The following is a 27,684-nucleotide window of genomic DNA, read 5'->3' as shown; positions in this document are numbered from 1 at the left end:
AACAGGCCTGTAGAGATGAAATAGTCTTGTGATTTTTTTCCCACACATACATATATATATATATATATATATATATATATATATATATATATATATATATATATATATATATATATATATATATATATATATAGCTAGAATTAACTGAAAGTAAATCATTTATTTAATTTATATACATACAGTATATATATATATATATATATATATATATATATATATATATATATATATATATAAGGAATACTTGAATTTCAGTTAATTCTAGCTATAAATATACTTCACCCCCCTTAACCCCTTAACCCCACCCCATATCTCCCGAATTTGGAGGTCTCAAGGTTGGCAAAAAGCAAAAGCAAAACAATGATCCAGAGGCTTCCTGGTTGGCAACCAGAGACGGTTGTGTCGCGATTGCCAACAGGTGAGGGAGCCAGCGATCAAAGTAAAGGTGTAGTAGAGGCAAACCGAAAGTAGAACTGAAAATAACAGCGTCGGAAAGGAAACAAAACAAAACACAGGAGCATAAAGAAACCAAGAGCTGTTATATTGCCACACTGGTGACCCTGTTGAACGCCGGCGCCTCTACCCCACCGTGGCAGCGACGATTGTGTCCGACATGCTCCGACGACCCGGCCTCGCGGTTCTTTCGGTCCAAAGGGCTGTTCCGTGTCGGAGGTACAGCCCACGACGACGCCAAGCCTTACCAAGTCGTCGTCCTGAAGTTGAAGACCCTCTCAAAGAACTGCTGCTCAGAAGGTACGGTCTTTGAAGTCTGGATTACGCTACTCTTGTTGGCCAAAACAAAAAAAGTAAAACGGCAAAAAAAGACGCCACCTTTCTACTTAGCTACGAGTTCTTTCTTGAAATCAATAGTTTTTCACCTTTGCCACTCGCAACTTTTTTTGGCCCCGCGGTGAGACTTTGTTTAGGTACTCCATTCCGGCAAATGGACTAGTTTGTGACTGACTGTTTGGCCGTACCGTAACCGACTCATACGTTACTACTGTGTTTTGATGCTAAGTTTTACATAATAGGATAGTCGCACTCACTGGTTGTCAGGACTGCTGTTGGAGGTCTGAGGCTGTAAGCAGGGGGCGGAGCCAACATCTGGCAGGAAGTTGAGCCGCTTGAGTGTCAGTCAGTTTGAAGAAAATGGCGATGAAGACGTTCTGTTTTCTCCTGCTGTCAATCATCTCCGGTGGCTCCGCTGAAGGTGAGAATATAACAACAAGAAAATGCCATGTTTATGTATATGTATGTATATATGTATATGTTTAAATGCACAGTAGGAATGGTTTGAATATTGAAGAACGAGAGTTGAAATGCTGGTAGAATGTAAAATAGAATTCGAATGTAGAAATACTATGATTGTAGAATAGGTTTGATTGTTAAAATGGTTTGAATGTTGAAAATCGGAAAACTACTGAAACGTTGTATGAATATAAAAAAGATAAATGCGTGTTGTAATAGTTGGAATTCAACTATATGACTCATGGGTGCACGGCAGCAAAAGTATCTAAAAAAAAAAATTTGCTCGGGGGGGGTGGGGGGGTATTTATTTATTTTTGTCATAAAAAAATACAATCATGTGTGCTTACGGACTGTATCCCTGCAGACTGCATGTCGATCTATATTGATATATAATATAGGAGCCACAAATATTAATAACAGAAAGAAACAACCCTTTTGTGCGAATGAGTGTAAATGGGGGAGGGAGGTTTTTTGGGTTGGTGCACTAATTGTAAGTGTATCTTGTGTTCTTTATGTTGTTTAATTAAAAAAAAAAAAAAAAAATTTTTTTTTTAGTCGATCCACGGATCTACTGAACTAAACAGGCTGGCTGTCATAATAATGTACAACTTTGGTTGTTAAAGGGAGCGATTAAACTGTTGAAAATTACATGTGATTACCCAGAATTCTTTGATGCATAAGTACTACGTTTTCAGTTCATTTCGGGGCTAAATTAAAATTATTATTTTTGTACAATCAAGTATTTTACCTAATTGTGTGAAACATTTACTTGCAAATAAGCTAACATTTTTTTAAATACATTGAAAAAAAGTTAAAACCATAGCTAAATTTGGTAGAGGAATTCAAAAGCAGATAATTGCATCAGTGTTTATAAATTATGATATTGGCAGCATCAATACAATATGTAAAAAGGCATTCATCTGCAGAGATTTTGGCTAATTTCAGACTATTACAGGTAAAAGCCAGTAAATTAGAATATTTTGAAAAACTTGATTTATTTCTGTAATTGCATTCAAAAGGTGTAACTTGTACATTATATTTATTCATTGCACACAGACTGATGCATTCAAATGTTTATTTCATTTAATTTTGATGATTTGAAGTGGCAACAAATGAAAATCCAAAATTCCGTGTGTCACAAAATTAGAATATTACTTAAGGCTAATACAAAAAAGGGATTTTTAGAAATGTTGGCCAACTGAAAAGTATGAAAATGAAAAATATGAGCATGTACAATACTCAATACTTGGTTGGAGCTCCTTTTGCCTCAATTACTGCGTTAATGCGGCGTAGCATGGAGTCGATGAGTTTCTGGCACTGCTCATGTGTTATGAGAGCCCAGGTTGCTCTGATAGTGGCCTTCAACTCTTCTGCGTTTTTGGGTCTGGCATTCTGCATCTTCCTTTTCACAATACCCCACAGATTTTCTATGGGGCTAAGGTCAGGGGAGTTGGCGGGCCAATTTAGAACAGAAATACCATGGTCCGTAAACCAGGCACGGGTAGATTTTGCGCTGTGTGCAGGCGCCAAGTCCTGTTGGAACTTGAAATCTCCATCTCCATAGAGCAGGTCAGCAGCAGGAAGCATGAAGTGCTCTAAAACTTGCTGGTAGACGGTTGCGTTGACCCTGGATCTCAGGAAACAGAGTGGACCGACACCAGCTGGACTGCTGCTGAGTGGTCCAAAGTCATTTTGCATTTCCTTTGGAAATCGAGGTCCCAGAGTCTGGAGGAAGACAGGAGAGGCACAGGATCTACGTTGCCTGAAGTCTAGTGTAAAGTTTCCACCATCAGTGATGGTTTGGGGTGCCATGTTATCTGCTGGTGTCGGTCCACTCTGTTTCCTGAGATCCAGGGTCAACGCAGCCGTCTACCAGCAAGTTTTAGAGCACTTCATGCTTCCTGCTGCTGACCTGCTCTATGGAGATGGAGATTTCAAGTTCCAACAGGACTTGGCGCCTGCACACAGCGCAAAATCTACCCGTGCCTGGTTTACGGACCATGGTATTTCTGTTCTAAATTGGCCCGCCAACTCCCCTGACCTTAGCCCCATAGAAAATCTGTGGGGTATTGTGAAAAGGAAGATGCAGAATGCCAGACCCAAAAACGCAGAAGAGTTGAAGGCCACTATCAGAGCAACCTGGGCTCTCATAACACCTGAGCAGTGCCAGAAACTCATCGACTCCATGCCACGCCGCATTAACGCAGTAATTGAGGCAAAAGGAGCTCCAACCAAGTATTGAGTATTGTACATGCTCATATTTTTCATTTTCATACTTTTCAGTTGGCCAACATTTCTAAAAATCCCTTTTTTGTATTAGCCTTAAGTAATATTCTAATTTTGTGACACACGGAATTTTGGATTTTCATTTGTTGCCACTTCAAATCATCAAAATTAAATGAAATAAACATTTGAATGCATCAGTCTGTGTGCAATGAATAAATATAATGTACAAGTTACACCTTTTGAATGCAATTACTGAAATAAATCAAGTTTTTCAAAATATTCTAATTTACTGGCTTTTACCTGTATATGTTTTTTGCTACTACAACAAATATATTTCCTGATAGTGTGGAACATTTACTTGTATTCAAGGTTAGTTATAGGGGGGAAAAAGATAACTGTAAGTGAGAATGGTGGAGGGAGTACCAAATATGTTGTCCTATATTTTGGAAAATCTTGACTACTGTAGTGGAATTTCTGCCCTTTGTACCATATTTTGTTGTTTGTCAAACGAGGTCGAAAAGCACAATGTACAATATATCTTGATTGTTTGTTATGGCGAAGAGTGAGCGGATCCAGGACAGCTGGCCCTGTTGACAGGACACACACACCCACCAGGGAGACGGATAAATAACGAGTTAGACCAAGTCTAGGGGCATGATTCTCGCTTTTCTTTTTCTCCGGAGAAAACTGTCTGTAATCATGGCAAGTCAATCCAACCTTGTACCATTTGATTATGGGTAAAGAAAACTCTTGTGACAAATTCACTTTTGTTCCTGTTTAAGATTTGGACTTTCTACTACACTACTCTAAAAACAGGGAATTTTTTGGTAAAGCAAGTTTCATTGTCTGATCAAGACGAATGTTTTCATGGAGGAATGGTGGAAATTAATTAAAAGCCGTGGGAGGAGTTGTCATAAGAAAGAAATGGGTAGAAAATAATGAATTGCTGTAATAATGGAGAAGGTGTCATGGAAGCGCTGAACATTCTGACGTTTGAACGGTTTGGGGGTTTTAGGTGGATGAAAAACACTATGGAAGAATAATAATAGATGAATTTTGGTGTAGCATTCACATAATCATTAAATTGTTAGTAAGTGACAAAACAATATGGGTGACAATTAAATAATAATCAAATGTATTTTTAACAAGTGATTGTATATAATAATAGAACAACACTCGTAGGCTAAAAGTTAGAGTAAGTTCTAGAAGCTCCCGGTTTGATGGTGGACATCTTTTCCATCCTAATGAGGACAAGTGTGTCTTCTTCCTCTTTTCTTTCCCAGACCCATAACTTCCAAACTGCTGATAAGCGTTAAACACAAAGTTTCACTTCTGTTTTTCACGTCATCTCAACTGTCACGTCAACAAAAATCTCTTGTCCTGATTTAAAGCAAACTTCCCTAACAAGTTTTTTTTGTTGTTGTTGTTATTGTAAAAAAACCTAAATGGACTTTTCTATTCTAACTATTCATCTATTGATATCGTTCTGCTTCAACAGCTAGATCTGAATTGGTTTAATCAATCCAGAGCAACATGTAATCTGAAGGCAGCTGAAAATAATACTTCTTATTTGTCCTAAATATATTTGACATATTTGGCAAATGCAAAGCGTATGTTTTTCTAGTCATGCACTATTTAATAATGAAATCTGAGGCACATGTATTTTTTTTAAATTGTATTATGAAAAAAAAACAAAAAAAAAACAATTGTATCATGACTATATGACGTATAAAATACTACACGGTCTAGCTCCAGCCTATCTTACCGATTGTATTGTACCATATGTCCCGGCAAGAAATCTGCGTTCAAAGAACTCCGGCTTATTAGTGATTCCCAGAGCCCAAAAAAAGTCTGCGGGCTATAGAGCGTTTTCTATTCGGGCTCCAGTACTATGGAATGCCCTCCCGGTAACAATTAGAGATGCTACCTCAGTAGAAACATTTAAGTCCCATCTCAAAACTCATTTGTATACTCTAGCCTTTGAATAGCCCCCCTTTTTTTAGACCAGTTGATCTGCCGTTTCTTTTCTTTTCTCCTCTGCTCCCCCCTATCCCTTGTGGAGGGGAAGACACACAGATCCGGTGGGCATGGATGGGGTGCTGGCTGTCCGGGGTCGGGACCCGGGGTGGACCGCTCGCCTGTATATTGGTTGGGAACATCTCTGCGCTGCTGACCCGTCTCCGCTCGGGATGGTTTCCTGCTGACCCCACTGTGGACTGGACTCTTACTGTTATGCTGGATCCACTATGGACTGGACTCTTACAATATTATGTTAGACCCACTCGACATCCATTGCATTCGGTCTCCCTAGAGGGGGGGGGGGGGGTTACCCACATATGCGGTCCTCTCCAAGGTCTCTCATAGTCATTCACATCGACGTCCCACTGGGGTGAGTTTTTCCTTGCCCTTATGTGGGCTATACCGAGGATGTCGTTGTGGCTTGTGCAGCCCTTTGAGACACTTGTGATTTAGGGCTATATAAATAAACATTGATTGATTGATTGATTGATGACTAAGACATCAAATATCAGATTTTAAAAAAAATATTTATTTTTGTTAATAATATTTTATTTGTTTTTATTTATTTTATTGTACAAATTATTATTTACAATAATGAAAAAACTAAATATTGTATGAATTTCCCTTTTAATACAAACAAATGCAATTTATTTTAAATAAAATCTATTTTTATTTTTGGTTAACAAGATAATTTTGTATAATTTTTTTAAATTAGTGTTATTAAAGACATGCACCTGGGGATAGGCTGATTGGCAACACTAAATTGGCCCTATGAGTGAGAATGTTGTCTGTCTATCTGTGTTGGCCCTGCGATGAGATGGCGACTTGTCCAGGGTGTACCCCGCTTTCCGCTCATGTGCAGCTGGTATAGGCTCCAACACCCCCCATGACCCCATGAGGGACAGGCGGTAGAAAATGGACGGATGGATCTACAATAATGAAAAGAGAAAATATTTCATGTATTTCCTGTTCAATACAAACAAATCCAATGGATTTTAAATAAAAAGTTTTTTTGTTTTTGGTTAACAAGATTAGTTTTTTAATTATTATTATGTATTAAGTCTATTTATTAAATTATTATTACTATTATTTACACTAATGAAAAAACTAAATATTGTATGAATTTCTTTTTTAATACAAACAAATCCAACTGATTAAAAAAATATTTTTTTTTGGTTAACAAGAAATGTTTTTATTATTTATTATCCATCAGTGTGGGAATGTGGGAATGTGTGTGTGAATGGGTGAATGTGGAAAATAGTGTCAAAGTGCTTTGAGTTCTTTAAAAAGGTATAAAAGCGCTATACAAGTACAACTCATTTACCATTATTATTATTATTTATTGTATTAATTGATTTTCTTAAATGAGTGTTATTATTTACAATTATTAAAACAAAATCAATATTGTATGTATATTCAATACAAACAAATCCAATTGGATTTTAAATAAAATGGTTTTTTTCTTTTTGGTGAACAAAATATATTTTTTTATTAATTTATTATTATTCATCATATATATTTATTCTTTAAATTATTATTACTATTATTTACAGAAATGAAAAAAATAAATATTGTATGTATTTCTTTTTTAATACAAACAAATCCAGTAAAAGTAACATTATTTTTTAAATTATAATTTATTATTATTATTACAATTTTATGATTTCTTGTATTTATTTATTTTACTTTTTAAATCATTATTTACAATAACACAAATCTAAATATTGTATGGATTTCTTTTTTAATACAAACAAATCCAATTGATTAAAAGTAAATATTTTTTTACTTATTGTTAACAAGATATTTTTTTCAATTATGATTTATTATTATTATTGTTCTAATTGTATTATTTCTTGTATTTATTTATTTTACTTTTTAAATTAATCTAAATATTCTATATATTTCCTTCTTAATACAAACTCCAGGTTTATCCTCAGGTGGGGTAGCCACGCCCACTGTCAATCACCTGCCCGTCTTCCTTCCAGACATGTCTCCACCATCCATTCATCTCAACTCTCAATCGCTACTGAACGGGTCTGAAGTGGTCTTGAACGCCGGCTCCGCCTTCAGCCTCAGTTGTCAGGGCAACGCTTCGGTCCGCTGGTCCACCACTGCGTTTCGTTCGCCGCCCGCCCAGAATGGCGTGTTGGAAGTCCGACACACCGGAACGTACCGCTGTTCCTACGTCAACCGGAGTCTGGAGCATTTGCATACTCAAATCCACCTGTACGTCAAAGGTGAGCGAGGCCACGCCCCCTTTTCTCACAATCGACTGCCATTTGACCTACTTTTACTGGGGCAGACCCGTCCAGCATCTTTGTCACGCCTCGTGGGATGACCCCCTCCGTCAAAGAGGGCCAAGACTTCCTGGTCAGGTGTCTGCTGACAGACCCGTCCGTCACAAACCTCACCCTCCAATCAGAGGACCAACAACTCCCCAACGGCATGAACGTGACCTTTGACCCCCACAGAGGAGCTCTCATCCATAAGGTTCAGAAAAACTTCGACGGACGTTACTTCTGCTCGGGATCCAAACTTGGGAGACACTTCAGATCCAAAAGTTTCAACCTGATGGTGGCACCAAGTAACTTTCTTACCTGTCTCTGTCTCACCTGTCCTACTTGTCTCTCTTAATTGTCTGTTGCTCTTAAAGGGGAACTGCACTTTTTGGGGAATTCTGCCTATCATTCACAATCGTATAAGACAAAAGTAAAAATCGGTTAGCAAAGCAGCAGTTCATCCTCAGTATATTCAGCTTAGAAAAGATAAGGTTTTGAATCCTCATTCGTCCAAAAATGGTCGACGTCGTCGTCTGTTACCAAGTCTGCCGTGAATAGAAAACACTTGCGTTTGATTCCAGAAGTAGGAACTACAAACCCCGTTTCCATATGGCTTGGCATTGTCTTGCTGAAATAAGCAGGGGCGTCCATGTTAATGTTTGTTTGTGAACGATGGGCAAATTTCCCCAAAAAAGTGCAGTTCCCCTTTAACTGTCTGTCTCCATCTCACCTGTCTTTCTGTCTTACTCTCACTTGACTGTCTCTCCTGTCTGTTTCTCATTTAGCAGTCTCACATGTCTGTCTGTCTCACCTGTCTTTCCGTCTGTCTCTCACCTGTCTTTCAGTCTGTCCGTCACTCGACTGTCTCACCTGTCTGTCTCACCTGTCTTTCTGTCTTACTCTCACTTGACTGTCTCACCTGTCAGTCTGTGTCTCACCTGTCTTTCAGTTTGTCTCTCACTCGACTGTCTCACCTGTCTGTCTCTCACTCGACTGTCTCACCTGTCTGTCTCTCACTTGACTGTCTCATCTGTCTGTCTGTGTCTCACCTGTCTTTCAGTCTGTCTCTCACTCGACTGTCTCACATGTCTGTCTCTGTCTCACCTGTCTTTCAGTCTGTCTCTCACTCGACTGTCTCACATGTCTGTCTCTGTCTCACCTGCCTTTCAGTCTGTCTCTCACTCGACTGTCTCACATGTCTGTCTCTGTCTCACCTGTCTTTCAGTCTGTCTCTCACTCGACTGTCTCACATCTCTGTCTCACTTGTCTTTCAGTCTGTCTCTCACTCGACTGTCTCACCTGTCTGTCTCTGTCTCACCCGTCTTTCAGTCTGTCTGTCACTCGACTGTCTCACGTGTCTGTCTCTGTCTTACCTGTCTTTCAGTCTGTCTCTCACTTGACTGTCTCACCAGTCTGTCTCTGTCTCACCTGTCTTTCAGTCTGTCTCTCACTCGACAGTCTCACATGTCTGTCTCTGTCTCACCTGTCTTTCAGACTGTCTCTCACTCGACTGTCTCAACTGTCTGTCTCTGTCTCACCCGTCTTTCAGTCTGTCTGTCACTCGACTGTCTCACCTGTATGTCTCTGTCTTACCTGTCTTTCAGTCTGTCTCTCACTTGACTCTCACCAGTCTGTCTCTGTCCCACCTGTCTTTTGTTAAATTGTTGAACAATTTCCCTTGTGGATCATTAAAGTTTGTCTAAGTCTAATTCTAAGTTTCAGTCTGTCTCTCACTCGACTGTCTCACATGTCTGTCTCTGTCTCACCTGTCTTTCAGACTGTTTCTCACTCGACTGTCTCAACTGTCTGTCTCTGTGCCACCCGTCTTTCGGTCTGTCTGTCACTCGACTGTCTCACATATCTGTCTCTGTCTTACCTGTCTTTCAGTCCGTCTCTCACTTGACTGTCTCACCAGCCTGTCTCGGTCTCACCTGTCTTTTGTTAAATTGTTGGACAATTTCCCTTGTGGATCATTTAAGTTTGTCTAAGTCACTCTAAGTCTAAGTTTCAGTCTGTCTCTCACTCGACTGTCTTAACTGTCTCACCCGTCTTTCAGTCTGTCTCACCTGTCTGTCCCTAGCTCATCTCTATTTCCACCAGTCTCTCACTTGACTATGTCACTTGTCTGTTTCCCGCCTCTAGGACATCGTCATCCTCCTCAGGCGTCTGTCAAACAGAGTGAATTTTTCCGCCTGGAAGGAGAAACCTTCGAGGTCACCTGTGTGACAAGTAACCCCTCCCACTTCTACACTGTCACCTGGACACACCCCCACGAGCAGGTGAGAAATCAGACGCTACCTTTAGATGGCCTCATGTCCCTAAAGACGAAGTTACATGCTGTTTTTGAAGAGAGATACTTCTGAAACATTTCATGTTTCATACATCACAATATCTCTTAGCAATTTTTCCTATCAAAATGAATTAAAAAATCCATGAATCCATTTCAGCCCTCAAAAAACATCAACATTTTAACATAACACTTTTGATAAAATAAACATATTTTAAGATAAGAAAGTACATTAAAGTATAGTACAAACAACTACAGTAGTTTTATGAAGTAACAAAATATGAATGTACATAATATATTCTTTAAGCTGCTTCTTCAAATTTTCATGAATAAATGTCCAACATTAAATTAATTTCGACACCCTCGTCATTACATTATTTTCAATTATTTCCTCAAATAAATTAATTAATGAATTACTATTAAGAACTTGAGCACGTTTTGCACTATACATCGTTTTAAATCTGGACTTCAAACCTGATATTGCTACTTTTAACTCTTGCTTCATGCTAAACCGGGATCTGCTCTTTGTTTTTATTGCATGAACCAAAGAAAAACTTCCCAAAGAGCTAAAATGTGGCAAAGGGTCGTAAAATGGCAAGAAAAAACACACAATTCAGCAATTTCCTTAGCATGGAGCTTGTTGATGTGATTGCTACATGGAGCTTCCCTGTCAGACAAAAAGAATCTTCCAACTTCCCCAATTTCTTCTTCTTCTTTCTATTTTTTTTTTTTTACCCTGCCCTAAAAAGTCACATTTTGGAGTCCGATTACCAGAAAGTCAGCAGATAACTCTGAGCGATCAAACACGTTGGCATCGATTAGCTTAGTCTGTCATTCCATGGAATCTGTTGATATTTTAAAGACTATTTTTTTGTATGTATGTAATAGAATAGAAAGTACTTTATTGATCCCTGGGGGAAATTCAGCACCACAGTTCGCTCACAATAAACAATAACACTTAGGTACTTTTTACATATGAATAATATAAATACAGTCTATTATACAGCATTATTCATTATTCACATGTGAATAACATAAATAGTCTATTATACAGCATTATTCACATGTGAATAATATAAATAGTCTATTATACAGCATTATTCACATGTGAATAATGTAAATAGTCTATTATACAGCATTATTCATATGTGAATAATATAAATAGTCTATTATACAGCATTATTCACATGTGAATAATATAAATAGTCTATTATACAGCATTATTCACATGTGAATAATGTAAATAGTCTATTATACAGCATTATTCACATGTGAATAATATAAATAGTCTATTATACAGCATTATTCACATGTGAATAATATAAATAGTCTATTATACAGCATTATTCACATGTGAATAATGTAAATAGTCTATTATACAGCATTATTCACATGTGAATAATATAAATAGTCTATTATACAGCATTATTCACATGTGAATAATATAAATAGTCTATTATACAGCATTATTCACATGTGAATAATGTAAATAGTCTATTATACAGCATTATTCACATGTGAATAATATAAATAGTCTATTATACAGCATTATTCACATGTGAATAATGTAAATAGTCTATTATACAGCATTATTCACATGTGAATAATGTAAATAGTCTATTATACAGCATTATTCACATGTGAATAATATAAATAGTCTATTATACAGCATTATTCACATGTGAATAATATAAATAGTCTATTATACAGCATTATTCACATGTGAATAATGTAAATAGTCTATTATACAGCATTATTCACATGTGAATAATGTAAATAGTCTATTATACAGCATTATACACATGTGAATAATGTAAATAGTCTATTATACAGCATTATTCATATGTGAATAATATAAATACAGTCTATTATACAGCATTATTCACATGTGAATAATGTAAATAGTCTATTATACAGCATTATTCATATGTGAATAATATAAATACAGTCTATTATACAGCATTATTCACATGTGAATAATATAAATACAGTCTATTATACAGCATTATTCATATGTGAATAATATAAATACAGTCTATTAAGAGGCAGTATATTCTTACAAACATTTTTTAAATCATTGATATAGATTAGAAATTAAAGAGTTCCCAAAATTGAATCCCGAAGAACCCCAGAAACTAATCTAGCTCTATTAGAATTATGACTATTAATAGAAACAATATTGTTCTCTTTTAGTGATATAGCTATATAGCCATTTTAAAACATTTTAAATCCCATATTTTTTTAAATTTTGTCAGAATTTTTAAAAAATGGTCTGTATTCAAAAGCTTTAGATAAATGTAAAAATATGCAGAGGAGTATCATTCTTATGATCTAAATCAGTTGCAATCTTGTCAACAAATTGCAGCATACCCGTGTTTTTCAACCTTTTTTGAGCCGAGGCACATTTTTTTATTGGAAAAAGTCAGAGGCATGTCACCAGCAGAAAACGTCCAAAAATGAATTGACTAACGTGGACCCCGACTTAAACAAGTTGAAAAACGGGTGTTACCATTTAGTGGTCAATTGTACGGAATATGTACTGTACTGTGCAATCTACTAATAAAAGTTTCAATCAATCAATCAGACACTCAGTAGCTTATGTTGACAACATAAAGTCGTCCTCATTAAATACCTGACGTCATTGTTCATATGAATTCAAACAGCAATTAGCTACCTGCTGCTATCTACTGGTGAGGAAGAGTATTACATCTCTAGACAGCTTAGCTTTCAATCAGACATTATTGTGAGGTTTTGCATTAGTGTTCCTAAAATAGGACCCAAGCATACATACTGTACAGCCCATTTTAACAGCTTATATATATATAAATATATATATATATATATATATATATATATATATATATATATATATATATATATATATATATATATATATATATATATATATATATATGTGTGTGTGTGTGTGTGTATATATGTATACATGCATACATGTAGATAAATATATATGTATACATGTATATAAATATATATGTTATATATATATATATATATTTATATATATATATATATATATATATATATATATATATATATATATACACACACACAGGTAAAAGCCAGTAAATTAGAATATTTTGAAAAACTTGATTTATTTCAGTAATTGCATTCAAAAGGTGTAACTTGTACATTATATTTATTCATTGCACACAGACTGATGCATTCAAATGTTTATTTCATTTAATTTTGATGATTTGAAGTGGCAACAAATGAAAATCCAAAATTCCGTGTGTCACAAAATTAGAATATTACTTAAGGCTAATACAAAAAAAGGGATTTTTAGAAATGTTGGCCAACTGAAAAGTATGAAAATGAAAAATATGAGCATGTACAATACTCAATACTTGGTTGGAGCTCCTTTTGCCTCAATTACTGCGTTAATGCGGCGTGGCATGGATTCGATGAGTTTCTGGCACTGCTCAGGTGTTATGAGAGCCCAGGTTGCTCTGATAGTGGCCTTCAACTCTTCTGCGTTTTTGGGTCTGGCATTCTGCATCTTCCTTTTCACAATACCCCACGGATTTTCTATCGGGGCTAAGGTCAGGGGAGTTGGCGGGCCAATTTAGAACAGAAATACCATGGTCCCTAAACCAGGCACGGGTAGATTTTGCGCTGTGTGCAGGCGCCAAGTCCTGTTGGAACTTGAAATCTCCATCTCCATAGAGCAGGTCAGCAGCAGGAAGCATGAAGTGCTCTAAAACTTGCTGGTAGACGGCTGCGTTGACCCTGGATCTCAGGAAACAGAGTGGACCGACACCAGCAGATGACATGGCACCCCAAACCATCACTGATGGTGGAAACTTTACACTAGACTTCAGGCAACGTGGATCCTGTGCCTCTCCTGTCTTCCTCCAGACTCTGGGACCTCGATTTCCAAAGGAAATGCAAAATTTGCATGGTTGGGTGATGGTTTGGGGTGCCATGTCATCTGCTGGTGTCGGTTTTTCAAAATATTCTAATTTACTGGCTTTTACCTGTGTGTATATATATATATATATATATATATATATATATATATATATATATATATATATATATATATATATATATATATATATATAAATACTTGACTTTCAGTGAATTCTAGCTATATATATATATATATTTATTTTATTTTATATATATATATATATATATAAAATAAATACTTGAATTTCAGTGTTCATTTATTTACACATATACACACATAACACTCATCTACTCATTGTTGAGTTAAGGGTTGAATTGTCCATCCTTGTTCTATTCTCTGTCACTATTATTTTAACCATGCTGAACACCCTCTCTGATGATGCATTGCTGTGTGGCACGCACAAAAGTGCTTTCATCAAATACGCTAGAGTCTGGAATCTTCCATCTCTCCCTAGCATGGCCCAAAACCGGTCAATATTTTCTTCCTGAGGAAGATCTTCACTGCCAAGCACTTGGTAGTCCACTACTTCTTCCCGGAGGCTATCGAGGTCCGATCGCAGCTGCGGCTTGGAACTTACAAGCGTATTTCTTCATCTTACTCGTCGCCGGCGTCGCCACGGCTGTATCTTCCTCGTTCTTCTGCTTCGTCTCCTTGTTGTGTGCGCAGTTGTGCACTGCACTCTCTAAAAGCCCTAGATGTTATTGTTACATATGCATGTACAGTAGATGGCAGTATTGTCCTGTTTAAGAGTGTCACAACGTTGCTGTTTACGGCAGACGAACTGCTTCACGGTAGACGAAAACGTGACTGCTGTTGTTGTGTGTTGTTACCGCGCTGGGAGGACGTTAATGAAACTGCCTAACAATAAACCCACATAAGAAACCAAGAACTTGCCCTCGATCATTCTACAGTTATAACGTGATTGGGCAGGCACGCTGTTTATATCGTGGGAAAGCGGACGTGAAAACAGGTCAGGTCCGCATGGAGCTGGAGGGGGCGTGGTTTCCAGCTCGGCTTGAATTTCGGGAGATTTTTGGGAGAAAATTTGTCCCGGTAGGTTTTCGGGAGAGACGCTGAATTTCGGGAGTCTCCCGGAAAATCCGGGAGGGTTGGCAAGTATGGCATTCACACGCAATTCCTTCAGGGATTGCCTCATCTAGTTAATCATAGAACTGGCACCAAAAGTTATTAAAAAGTATTGATTTTGGATCAAGGCACAATTCTGAATCCAATCATAACCCCCAGGAATCAAATCGAATTGTGCGGAGCCCAAAGATTCACAGCTCTAGAAAGTGGTGATACAAAAGTTGGGGACAGACACCATCATCTTCTACCCTGTATTGGCTAATATGAAAAAAATGGACTTGGCGGTCTGTTTCTTCTTTCCAGGCTCCAAACGTCACGGTGACTCGTCACTACAGCAGCCATCTGCAGATGAAGAGCACTCTGAGCGTTGTCGGCGTGACTCGGAACGACAGCGGACATTACGTGTGCACAGCTCGCAACGAGGCCGGCGAGGCGACGGCGGCTGCGACGCTAAGCGTCCTCGGTGGGGAAAAAATGGTTGGCGGGGGTCATGTGATGGAAGAGGACTAAACATGTATTCCCTCTGTCAGACGCTCCCTTCCTGAAGGCGTTCCTACAGCGGCGTTCTAATGCTCCAGGCAACGCGAACGTGAGCAGCGGCTGGGCGGAGCTCAGCGGAGAACTACACGCTAACGCGACGGCGACGGACGACTGGGAACTGCTCGCTAACGTTAGCGCTGACGAAGAGGGCGCTGATGTTGTCGGCGGCAGCGTGGTGTACGTGCAAGAAGGCGGAGACGTCGCATTGACGGTCGCCGTGGAAGCGTATCCGCCAATCAGGAACCTGGACTGGATGACGCCGACGCACATCAAGAAGACGCGGAGCTACACGGCTAACGGCTACCGGTTAGATTGATTGAAACTTTTATTAGTAGATTGCACAGAACAGTACATATTCCGTACAATTGACCACTAAATGGTAACACCTGAATACGTTTTTCAACTTGTTTAAGTCGGGGTCCACGTTAATCAATTCATGGTAAAGTGTGATGACACTGGTCGTGGTTATGTGTTTGTCACAGCTGGGATGTTTGCAGGTCGCTAACGAGCCTGCGGCTGCGTCGCGTTCGCTACGAGGAGGAAGGTCGTTACGCTCTCCGATTCGCTAACTCGTTCTTCAACGGCTCCCTGACCTTTGACCTGCGAGTTCTCCGTAAGCAAACGGCCACGCTTCCCTTCGTCTTCACTCTGACGGATGTTTTGCCACATGTGAACCCCAAGGCGCGCCGAGCAGCCTCATCACGGTGGACAACGACACGCTGACCTGCAGCAGCTCGGGCTTCCCCCTTCCCACAATGCTTTGGGTCACCTGCGGCGGCCTCGTCCACACGTACGTTCCACTGCACCCCCCGCGTGGCGCTCCCATCCTGCTAAACCCAACTTCCTGTGCAGGTGTGGCAACATCTCCAGCGATCGGCTTGAGTACGTGGCGACACAGGAAGGGGAGGAGCTTAAGAAGCACATGCCCCTCCCTCAGTCGCCGGCCGATGACGTCACCATCGAGTGTGTCTCCTTTAACAGCGTGGGACTCTCGCGGGACGTCTTCATGCTTCGTAAGCGTTCCACCGTCACCATCTTAGTTCTTAAATAAGTCCTAAAATTGGAGGATGTCGTCGCGGCTTGTGCAGCCCTTTGAGACACTTGTGATTTAGGGCTATATAAATAAACATTGATTGATTGATTGACTTTTGCAGGAAGTCAGAGCTTCTTCAAGCAGCCTCTTTTCGTCGGCTTGAGTGGTTCCGCTTTGGCACTTTTGCTGTTCTTGTTGTTCGTCATTCTACGGATGAAAATGGTTAGTTCGCCAACAACGTCCTTCGCATTTGTCCAAAACTGTGAGAAATGTCTGCCGCCCAGAAACCAAAATACGAAATCCGCTGGAAGATCATCGAGAGCTGCGACGGCAACAACTACACCTTCATCGACCCCAACCAGCTGCCCTACAACCTCGAGTGGGAGTTTCCCCGAGATAAGCTCCGCCTCGGTACCTTGACTTTTCACCGGCGCCTAAAAATAGAACAAGCTTGCATTAATTAACCTTTGACCCCTCTGTCTTCGCCAGGTGCTGTTTTAGGCTCGGGGGCCTTCGGAAAGGTGGTGGAGGCCACAGCGTACGGCCTCAGTACCGAGGAGGACGTGACGCGTGTGGCCGTCAAGATGCTCAAACGTCAGTCCAAATTTTGGACTTTTATCAATAATGCCATCCATTTTTCCATTGATCTTGATTGATCATCAGTCATTTATCCATTATCAATTATTTATCTATCTTTAATAATTCATCCATCAATCGTCAATAATTATTCCATTAACCATAAATCATCAATCAATCATCCATTTTCCATGAATTAATCATCAGTGTTTAAATATTTATAATTCTTTAATTAATCAATTTTTCATCAATCAATGATCACATATTTATTGATCATTCATTAAACAACTTTTTATTAAATAATCCTCTATTAGTAATCAATTATCAATCATTCATCCATTATCTGTCAATCATCAAATTTTCTTCAGTTAGGCATCACTTATTCATTAATCAATCATCAACTAATGATCAAACATTCATTAATCATGCATCAGTCAATCATCCATTATTTATCAGTTAATTGTATATTGTTAATCATTTATCCATTATCATCAATCATCATTCACTCTTCAATTTGTCATCAATAAATCACCCATCGATCATTTTAATCAGTTAATCATCAATTATTCATCAAATAATCATCAATCAATGATCAAATATTCATTATTGAGTCATCAATCAATCATCCATAATTATATAAATGTTTCAATCAATTATATATCAATCATTCACCAGATATTCATCAGTGGTCATCAATCATGTATCAATAAATCAAACTTTAATTAGTCATCAACGATTAATCAATCATTCATCAGATCATCAATCCATGATCAAATATGAATGATCAATCAATCAATCATCCATTATTTATCTGTTAATTATATATTATTAATCATTCATCCATTATCATTAATCGTCATTTATTTTTCCATCAATTAATCATCCATGATTCATCAATCAGGCATCCATTGATCATTTTAATCAGTTAATCACCAATTATCCGTGAATTAATCGACCATTAGACATCAAATAATCAATCAATGATCAGATATTCTTTGATGATTCATCAATCGGTCATCCATTATTAATACATTTATCAATTAATCATTCATCTATCTTTCATAAATTATTCACCAGATAGTCATCAATAAATCAAACTTGAATTAGTCATCAACAATTAATAGTCATTCAGTATTCATTTATCGGTCATTCATCAATAATCAATTATTTAACAAACATTCACCAGCTATTCATCAGTTGTCATCAATCATTTATCAATAAATCAAACTTTAGTCATTAACAATTAATCAATCAATCATTTGTCATTCATACACCAAATGTTAATCGATCATTATTATCATCAATCAATTGCTCATCAATCATTGATCAATAAATAAATAAATTGGTAATTAATAATTCATATATGTTTTTTTATCAAACATTCGTCAATCATTTTTACAATAAATTACTAATAATTAATTCAGCTATTATCCATTATTCATCAATCATTCACTAAATGTTCATCAATCAATCATCCATCATTCAATCATGTTATTCATCCATCCATTCATCCATTTTCTACTCTTTATTGTATTTGTTCCCTTCTTGAGACCTCCGAAAAATGCCGACCTCTTTAGGACCACCCTTTCTAGATATATAAAGATTTGTATTTACAACATTAATAATGTATACATACTATGGAAATACAAAAAAGGCAAGCTTTTAGTCATGTTTTTTTTAAATGTATATTTGTTTGTTTGTAATTGTTTTTTAATCTTCCTATTTACTTCAAGTTAGTACAGTATGTCTCTATATACATATTTTATTATTTTTATTAATTGTTGCCAAAGAGGGCGCATTTAATTTTCTTACACACACTTGTGTGTATGTTGGGCAGAGGGGGAGCTTTTAAAATTTTTACACACACTTGTTATTTCATATGTTGACCAGAGGGGGAGCACTTTTAAAACCGACACACAGTCAATTTGAAAAATCCCTCCTTTTTGGGACCACCCTAATGTTGATAGATTTCACCACCAGGGGTGCAAATGAGACATTCTCTATTAAATGCAATGGTTTTCCGTATTGGGACCATGATTTATGTCCTAACTTGTTCACCAGTCCTCATATGGAAGGTACTTTTCCTTGTGGATGTCTCAAGAAGGTTAGAAATACGAGAACACACACACGCACAGACACACAGACACACACACACACACGTCCATGTAAACGTGTGCACGTTTTTCCACACAGCGAGCGCTCACTCGGAGGAACGGGAGGCTCTCATGTGCGAGCTGAAGATTCTCAGCTATCTCGGTTACCATGACAACATTGTCAACCTGCTGGGAGCCTGCACTCAAGGAGGTGAGAGTCAGAGGTCGCAACATTTCTACAAACACACTTTTGGCTGAAAACCTCTGTGCACCAGGCCCCATGCTGATGATCACGGAGTACTGTAGCCATGGCGACCTGCTCAATTTCCTGCGTGTGCACACCCAAGACTTCATGGCGGCCATCTTGAACACCAAATACTCCAATGTGACGGGTCAGGACGTCAGGCTCAGGAGGTCCACCATATTTTCCTTCCTAATCTCTCTTTCGTTCTTGTCCTTTTTCATCTTCTTCCTCTCAGGTACTGACAATGTTGTGTGTGTTCGTTGCAGTGACAGCGGGATTTCTTGTTGTTCCGAGTATCAGGAAATGAAACCGATGCGTTCACCCTCAGGTAACACACTAACACCTAATAAACACACACACACAACCAACTTGTGTGCGTGTTTTGCGTCCTTCAGGTGCGCACGTGGAGCGTTTGTCTGTCAGCGAACTTATGAGGTTTTCGTACCAGGTGGCTCAGGGTTTGGACTTCCTGTCATCACGAAATGTAACAACACACACATGCACACAAATGCACATTCACTGACTCACTACACCTCACTCTGTGTGTGTCAGTGTATCCACAGAGACGTTGCAGCGAGGAATGTCCTACTAACCGACCGCCACTTTGCAAAAATCTGCGACTTTGGTTTGGCAAGAGACATTCGCAATGACGACAGCTACATTGTCCAGGGCAACGTTAGTGACTACACAACAACAATAACAACAACATGGGGACCACTCTTCATCACCCCTATTTGTTTGACAGGCGCGTCTCCCGGTCAAGTGGATGTCTCCAGAGAGCATCTTCCAGTGTGTTTACACGGTACAGAGTGACGTCTGGTCCTATGGAGTCCTACTGTGGGAAATCTTCTCCCTAGGTAACCATGGCAACACCACATCATCTCTCTAACTACATGGACACGTCACCTGTGTACCCACATCCTCAGGTAAGAGTCCATACCCCAATGTTGCTGTGGATACCAACTTCTATAAGATGATCAAAGATGGATGTCACATGGATCAGCCCGAATTCGCTCCAGCACAAATGTAAGGCCCCAAACCATTGTTTGTTCTTGTCAATAAAGTTCATGGACATTTAGGTGGTTGACGATAGCAGGTGAATATCCTTGTCAGTTAATTGGCCTTTAAGTGGTTGACAAACAGCAGGTTAATTCCAATGTCAATAAAGTTAACTGGTGGTTGGGTGGTCAACCACAGCGGATTATTGTCCTTGTCAATAAAGTTTATGAATGGCTAAGTGGCCAATAACAGCAGGTTAACATCCTTGCCAATAAAGTAATTTGTCGGTTAAGTGGTCAACGACAGCGGGTTAACGTTGTTGATAATGAAGTTCATAGGCGATTAGGTAGTCAACGACCGCAGGTAAATGTTCTTATCAATAGAGGTAATATGTGGTTTTGTGGTTCGCAATGAAAGATTAACGTCCTTGTCAATAAAGTTAATGGGCGGTTGGGTAGTAAGCGACAGTGGGTTAACTTCTTTGTCAATAGAGTTAATAGGCGATTAAGTGAGCAGCAATGGCAGGTTGACGTCCTTGTCAATAAAGTTCATGGGCGGTTAAGTGGTTAATGACAGCGTGTTAACATCCTTGTCAACAATGTTGATTGGCGGTTAAGTTGTTTTTGACAGCGGCTAATGTCCTTGTCAATAAAGTTCATAAGCGATTAGGTAGTCGGCAACAGCGGCTTTATGTCCTCGTCGTTGTCAATAAAGTTCCTGAGCGGTTAGGTAGTCAACGACAGCGAGTTAAAATCTTTGTCGATAAGTTAATGGGCAGTTAAGTGGTTGATGACAGCGAGTAATTTTGTCATCAAAGTTCATAGGCGGTTAGGTAGTCAGCGACAACGGGATCATGTCCTTGTCAATAGAGTTAATATGCGGTTAAATGGGCAGCAATGGCAGGTTGACGTCCTTGTCAATAAAGTTAATGGGCGGTTAAGTGGTTAATGACAGTGGGTTAACATCCTTGTCAACAATGTTAATTGGCGGTTAAGTTGTTTTTGACAGCGGCTAATGTCCTTGTCAATAAAGTTCATAAGCGATTAGGTAGTCGGCAACAGCGGCTTTATGTCCTCGTCGTTGTCAAAGAAGTTCCTGAGCGGTTAGGTAGTCAACGACAGCGAGTTAAAATCTTTGTCGATAAGTTAATGGGCAGTTTAGTGGTTGATGACAGCGATTAATTTTGTCATCAAAGTTCATAGTTAAAGTTAAAGTACCAATGATTGTCACACACACACTAGGTGTGGTGAAATTTGTCCTCTGCATTTGACCCATCCCCTTTGATCACCCCCTGGGAGGTGAGGGGAGCAGTGGGCAGCAGCAGTGCCGCGCCCGGGAATCATTTTTGGTGATTTAACCCCCAATTCCAACCCTTGATGCTGAGTGCCAAGCAGGGAGGTAATGGGTCCCATTTTTATAGTCTTTGGTATGCAACCAGCAATGGCAGGTTGACGTCCTTGTCAATAAAGTTAATGGGCGGTTAAGTGGTTAATGACAGCGGGTTAACATCGTTGTCAACAATGTTAATTGGCGGTTAAGTTGTTTTTGACAGCGGCTAATGTCCTTGTCAATAAAGTTCATAAGCGGTTAGGTAGTCAGCAACAGCTGCTTTATGGCTATGTCGTTGTCAATAAAGTTCCTGAGCGGTTTGGTAGTCAGTGACAGTGAGTCAACATCTTCGTCGATAAGTTAATGGGCGGTTAAGTGGTTAATGACAGCAAGTAATTTTGTCGTCAATAAAGTTCATAGGCGGTTAGGTAGTCAGCGACAACGGGATCACGTCCTTGTCAATAGAGTTAATAGGCGGTTAAGTGGGCAGCAATGGCAGGTTGACATCCTTGTCAATAAAGTTAATGGGCGGTTAAGTGGTCAATGACACCATGTTTACATCCTTGTCGATAATGTTAATTGGCGGTTAAGTTGTTGTCAACAGCGGCTAATGTTGTTGTCATTGAAGTTCATAGTCGGTTAGCTAGTCAGCAACAGCGGGTTAACATCCTTGTCGATAATATAATGGGCGGTTAAATGGTTGACGACAGCGAGTAATGTCGTCGTCAATAAAGTTCATAGGCGGTTAGGTAAATGACAACGGGTTAACGTCTTTGTCAATAGAGTAATAGGCGGTTAAGTGGGCAGCAATGGCAAGTTGACGTCCTTGTCAATAAAGTTCATGGGCGGTTAAGTGGTCATTGACAGCAGGTTAACATCCTTGTCAATGTTAATTGGTGGTTAAGTTGTTGTCGACAAGCAGTTAGGTAGTCAGCAATAGCGGGTTCATGTTCTTGTCGTCAATAAAGTTCATAGGCAGTTACGTAGCCAACGACAGTTGGTTTACGTCCTTGTCAATAAAGTGCATCGGCGGTGAAGTGGTCAGTCCTATTGGGTTAACGTCCGAGTCAATACAGTTCCTGTGCGGTTAGGTAGTCAATAACAGCTGGTTAACATCTTTGTTAATAAGTTAATAGGCAGTTAAGTGGTTGATGACAGGGAGTAATGTTGTCGTCAATAAAGTACATGAGCAGTTTAGTGGTCAATGCCAGCAGGTTAACATCCTTGTCAATAATGTTATTTGGCGGTTAAATTGTTTTAAACGGCTAATGTCATTGTCAATAAAGTTCATAGGTGGTTAGATAGTCAGCGGGTTAATGTCCTTGTTGTCAATTAGGTTTACAGGCAGTTAGGTAGTCAACAACAGCAGGTTAACGTCCTTGTCAATAGAGTTAATAAGTGGTATAGTGGGCAGCAATGGCAAGATGACATCTTGTCAATAAAGATCCTGGCCGGTTAGGTAGTCACTGACAGCAGGTTAACATCTTTTTCAATAAAGTTCACGGGCCGTTAGGTAGTCAACGGCAGTGGGTTTACGTCCTTATCAATAAAGTGCTTTGTGGTCAATCAGTATGTGTGCATGCACTTAATTAGTCAGATTTCTCAAATAGCTTGGCTCTAAATAAGAATTCTAAATCCCATGGAAACACGTTGATCTGATTGTGTTTTGTTTTTGAAAAGTCAGACTAACACACCTGGATTATGCGATTGAAAACCAGATCTCTCGAGTGGGTGTGTGCCGCCAGTACAACCAAGAAGCAGATACCATTCAATAAAAACATGACCAAACAACTGGAATGAAGAGGAGACTGTTTAATTACTTCACGAATGAAAAGAACGGAACACTTTGAAGTGCATCGATGGTAAAAAAGAACTGAGATTTATTTTAAATGTAGCTAAGGAAATGGAGAATGCTGACTTAATTTGGACTTCCAAACAAAATACGAATTAGATGGGAGAGAATAGTGCACATATAATAATAATAATAATAATAACTGGGATTTATATAGCGCTTTTCTAAGTACCCAAAGTCGCTTTACATGTAGAACCCATCAATCATTCACACCTGGTGGTGGTAAGCTACTTTCATAGCCACAGCTGCCCTGGGGTAGACTGACGGAAACGTGGCTGCAATTTGCGCCAACGGCCCCTCCGACCACCACCTATCATTCATCATTCAATTCACCGGTGTGAGTGGCACCGGGGGCAAAGGGTGAAGTGTCCCGCCCAAGGACACAACGGCAGCGATTTTTGGATGGTAAGAGGCGGGGAGCGAACCTGCAACCCTCAGGTTTCTGGCACGGTTGCTCTACCCACTATGCCATGCCGCCCCAAAATAACATATATTACAAGGCAAAGAATAAAGTGTACCTCTTTACGCTGCATGTGTGCACGCCAAACTGAGTAACAATAACTCTGTATTCCACACAAATGACAAGATGATCCAGAAAAATAGCAACCTTCATCTGGAACAGTTTTGGCCGGGGGCATGAACGGTCTTTTGTTTCGAAATTTGAAACTCCTTCCATCAATCCACAGAGCCTTATGAATGAACTCTGAGACATTCAAAAGTTTTGTTTCCATGATTCTCCCTCCGAAAATTTTGAAACAACTCTCCCTCGCCGGTCTTTCTTAGCTTCAATACATTCTTGGTCATAGCGTCATAGTCGTAGCGTCATGTTCGTAGCGCATTCTAAGATCATTTCTTGAGGCTGTCTGCTATTTAACATCAGCTAAGCCATTGGCGGTGTAATATTTGTAATATGTGCCAAAATTACAGCAGAGCTTGGCTTTTAACTTGTAAGGATCTGCAGATGCCTGGTGTGACGTCATAGGTCAATGGGAAAAGCAATACATTTATCCCTGCTAATAGGAATTACGTGCCGCCCAGTGTACATGGAGGCACACAGTGTGTGACCAATAGTCGCGTTAGAGAGTGTGAAATCAGACTAATTTAGTGCATGGAAACTTAGTGAATGCTAGTGGGTTAAGTGGTCAACGACAGTGGGTTAACATCAATTTGCAATATACAGTAGTTAATGGGCGGTTAAGTGGTTGATGACAGCGGGTTAATGTCCTGGTCAATAAAGTTATGCTGTTTTAAATCAGATTAATCACACTTTTGAATTTTGATCACAGTTAATTACTTGCTTTCATGATGTAGATTAATTACAAACATTGAAAATTATTCTAATTGAATGCACGTCATTTATTGGTTGAAAACTTAGTAACGGTGTCCTATGAAGTGCACATTTTTTTAAACTTCTGGAACAACATTGTTAACAAAGTGCTGATAAGGCGAAATTTGCCACACTGTAATAGAGTAGGAGTCTTCTCACTCATCTTTGCACCTGGTCACTGACCGTACAGTCTTTCAGGTAACCTCTTGAAAGACTGAATGTGTGGTCGGAATAAATTGTGTGATTAATTTGGGGTTATACATGATAAATGTATAAAAAAAAAAAAAAAAAAGGGGAACCGGAGGGTGTGTTCTAGCTATCGTGGGATCACACTCCTCAGCCTTCCCGGTAAGGTCTATTCAGGTGTACTGGAGAGGAGGCTACGCCGGATAGTCGAACCTCGGATTCAGGAGGAACAGTGTGGTTTTCGTCCTGGTCGTGGAACTGTGGACCAGCTCTATACTCTCGGCAGGGTCCTTGAGGGTGCATGGGAGTTTGCCCAACCAGTCTACATGTGCTTTGTGGACTTGGAGAAGGCATTCGACCGTGTCCCTCGGGAAGTCCTGTGGGGAGTGCTCAGAGAGTATGGGGTTTCGGACTGTCTGATTGTGGCGGTCCGCTCCCTGTATGATCAGTGTCAGAGCTTGGTTCGCATTGCCGGCAGTAAGTCGGACACGTTTCCGGTGAGGGTTGGACTCCGCCAAGGCTGCCCTTTGTCACCGATTCTGTTCATAACTTTTATGGACAGAATTTTTAGGCGCAGTCAAGGCGTTGAGGGGATCCGGTTTGGTGGCTGCAGGATTAGGTCTCTGCTTTTTGCAGATGATTTGGTCCTGATGGCTTCATCTGGCCAGGATCTTCAGCTCTCACTGGATCGGATCGCAGCTGAGTGTGAAGCGACTGGGATGAGAATCAGCACCTCCAAGTCCGAGTCCATGGTTCTCGCCCGGAAAAGGGTGGAGTGCCATCTCCGGGTTGGGGAGGAGATCTTGCCCCAAGTGGAGGAGTTCAAGTACCTCGGAGTCTTGTTCACGAGTGAGGGAAGAGTGGATCGTGAGATCGACAGGCGGATCGGTGCGGCGTCTTCAGTAATGCGGACGCTGTATCGATCCGTTGTGGTGAAGAAGGAGCTGAGCCGGAAGGCAAAGCTCTCAATTTACCGGTCGATCTACGTTCCCATCCTCACCTATGGTCATGAGCTTTGGGTTATGACCGAAAGGACAAGATCACGGGTACAAGCGGCCGAAATGAGTTTCCTCCGCCGGGTGGCGGGGCTCTCCCTTAGAGATAGGGTAAGAAGCTCTGTCATCCGGGGGGAGCTTAAAGTAAAGCCGCTGCTCCTCCACATCGAGAGGAGCCAGATGAGGTGGTTCGGGCATCTGGTCAGGATGCCACCCGAGCGCCTCCCTAAGGAGGTGTTTAGGGCATGTCCGACCGGTAGGAGGCCACGAGGAAGACCCAGGACACGTTGGGAAGACTATGTCTCCCGGCTGGCCTGGGAACGCCTCGGGATCCCCCGGGAGGAGCTGGACGAAGTGGCTGGGGAGAGGGAAGTCTGGGCTTCCCTGCTTAGGCTGCTGCCCCCGCGACCCGACCTCGGATAAGCGGAAGAAGATAGATGGATGGATGGATGGATGATAAATGTGATATGTTTTTGTGATGAATCACGGGTTAATTCATTACCTTTGACAGCTCTACCAAAGCTAACTGAAAGTTACCTTCAGGTACCAGCTGATGACTCTGTGTTGGAATCTGGAGCCGACAGACAGACCGACCTTCAAAATGATTGGTGAGATGATCGAGAAGCTCCTCCCTTCCTGCAACAAGGCGGGTCAGAGTGAACAGGTGAAGCGAAAAATCACACACTTGAGTTCAAGCTGATTTGGTTTCAATGTTACGTTTTTTTCCCCCCCTCAAGCCAACGTACAAGAATATCGACGAGTGTGGAGAAGAAGAGGAGTACGAAGAAGAGGAGGTTAGAAATGGCGAGTCACTGAAGGGGGAGGAGCAAAGTGAGTGTTACACAATTTTCCCTTCACGAAGCTTCAAACATTACCAATTAGTTATTCTTTACTCATCAGGTGGCAGCCAGGAAGACGAGGAGGCGAAGAGGATGAACATCTACCAACTCTCATGATGCTTTCCACTAATCATGTTGTTCTCATCTCTCATGTCATGTATTTTTACTGTCTTCCTCCATACCGGTCCTTCTCAAATAGTGGGGCACGGTGCGAGGCCAGGGGGGAGCGTGTGTGACCTCGGGGAACATGCTTTTTATTTGCCGTACCAGAATATGCTGAAGCGTATGTAGTACTTCACTGTAACCACGGTATGTTAATAAGCTTACAAAGTTATGGCGTAACAGAAAGTATTTGAGAAGTACTGCTCTATACCAGTGGTTCTCAAATTGGGGGTTTCTTGAAGGTATGCCAAGGGGTAAGTGAGATTTTTTTTAAATATTCTAAAAATAGCAACAATTCAAAAATCCTGTATAAAAATAAATAAAAACCTATCTTTTTTTCCAAATAGTTCAAGAAAGACCACTACAAATGAGCAATATTTTGCACTGTTATACAATTTAATAAATCAGAAACCAATGACATAGTGATGTATTT

General features: G+C 40.0%; 1 protein-coding gene across 3 annotated transcripts; it reads left to right on the top strand.

Moving 5' to 3' along the window:
- Positions 1-1,063: 1,063 nt before the first annotated feature.
- Positions 1,064-27,684, top strand: csf1rb (colony stimulating factor 1 receptor, b). 3 transcript variants are annotated; one of them, XM_061962800.2, is made up of 22 exons: positions 1,064-1,210; positions 7,479-7,730; positions 7,796-8,077; positions 9,915-10,051; positions 15,380-15,539; positions 15,607-15,922; positions 16,114-16,229; positions 16,298-16,406; positions 16,469-16,629; positions 16,771-16,871; positions 16,934-17,060; positions 17,139-17,243; positions 19,419-19,529; positions 19,594-19,732; positions 19,829-19,890; positions 19,958-20,046; positions 20,115-20,237; positions 20,308-20,419; positions 20,489-20,588; positions 26,794-26,914; positions 26,988-27,081; positions 27,151-27,684. In XM_061962800.2, exons 1-22 carry the CDS (start codon positions 1,150-1,152, stop codon positions 27,204-27,206), a joined length of 2,934 nt encoding a protein of 977 aa, XP_061818784.2. In that variant the 5' UTR covers positions 1,064-1,149; the 3' UTR covers positions 27,207-27,684. The 3 variants fall into 3 exon arrangements, with proteins under 3 accessions (XP_061818784.2, XP_061818783.2, XP_072769868.1); XM_061962799.2 differs by having other exon boundaries at positions 1,151-1,210; positions 7,419-7,730; XM_072913767.1 differs by lacking the exons at positions 26,794-26,914; positions 26,988-27,081; positions 27,151-27,684 and having other exon boundaries at positions 1,151-1,210; positions 7,419-7,730; positions 20,489-20,592.

The sequence above is a fragment of the Nerophis lumbriciformis genome, linkage group LG09, assembly GCF_033978685.3.
Source record: "Nerophis lumbriciformis linkage group LG09, RoL_Nlum_v2.1, whole genome shotgun sequence".
Classification (NCBI taxonomy): Eukaryota; Metazoa; Chordata; class Actinopteri; order Syngnathiformes; family Syngnathidae; genus Nerophis; species Nerophis lumbriciformis.
The sequence above is the reverse complement of the archived record's forward strand: the minus strand, read 5'-3'. Positions and strand labels throughout refer to the sequence as shown.

Coding starts and splice junctions, on each gene's coding strand:
- csf1rb (XM_061962799.2), top strand. CDS start 1,156: ATGAAGACGTTCTGTTTTCTCCTGCTGTCAATCATCTCCGGTGGCTCC. Junction 15,540..15,606: donor TGCGACGCTAAGCGTCCTCG/GTGGGGAAAAAA, acceptor TCCCTCTGTCAG/ACGCTCCCTTCCTGAAGGCG. Junction 19,891..19,957: donor ACCGATGCGTTCACCCTCAG/GTAACACACTAA, acceptor TGCGTCCTTCAG/GTGCGCACGTGGAGCGTTTG.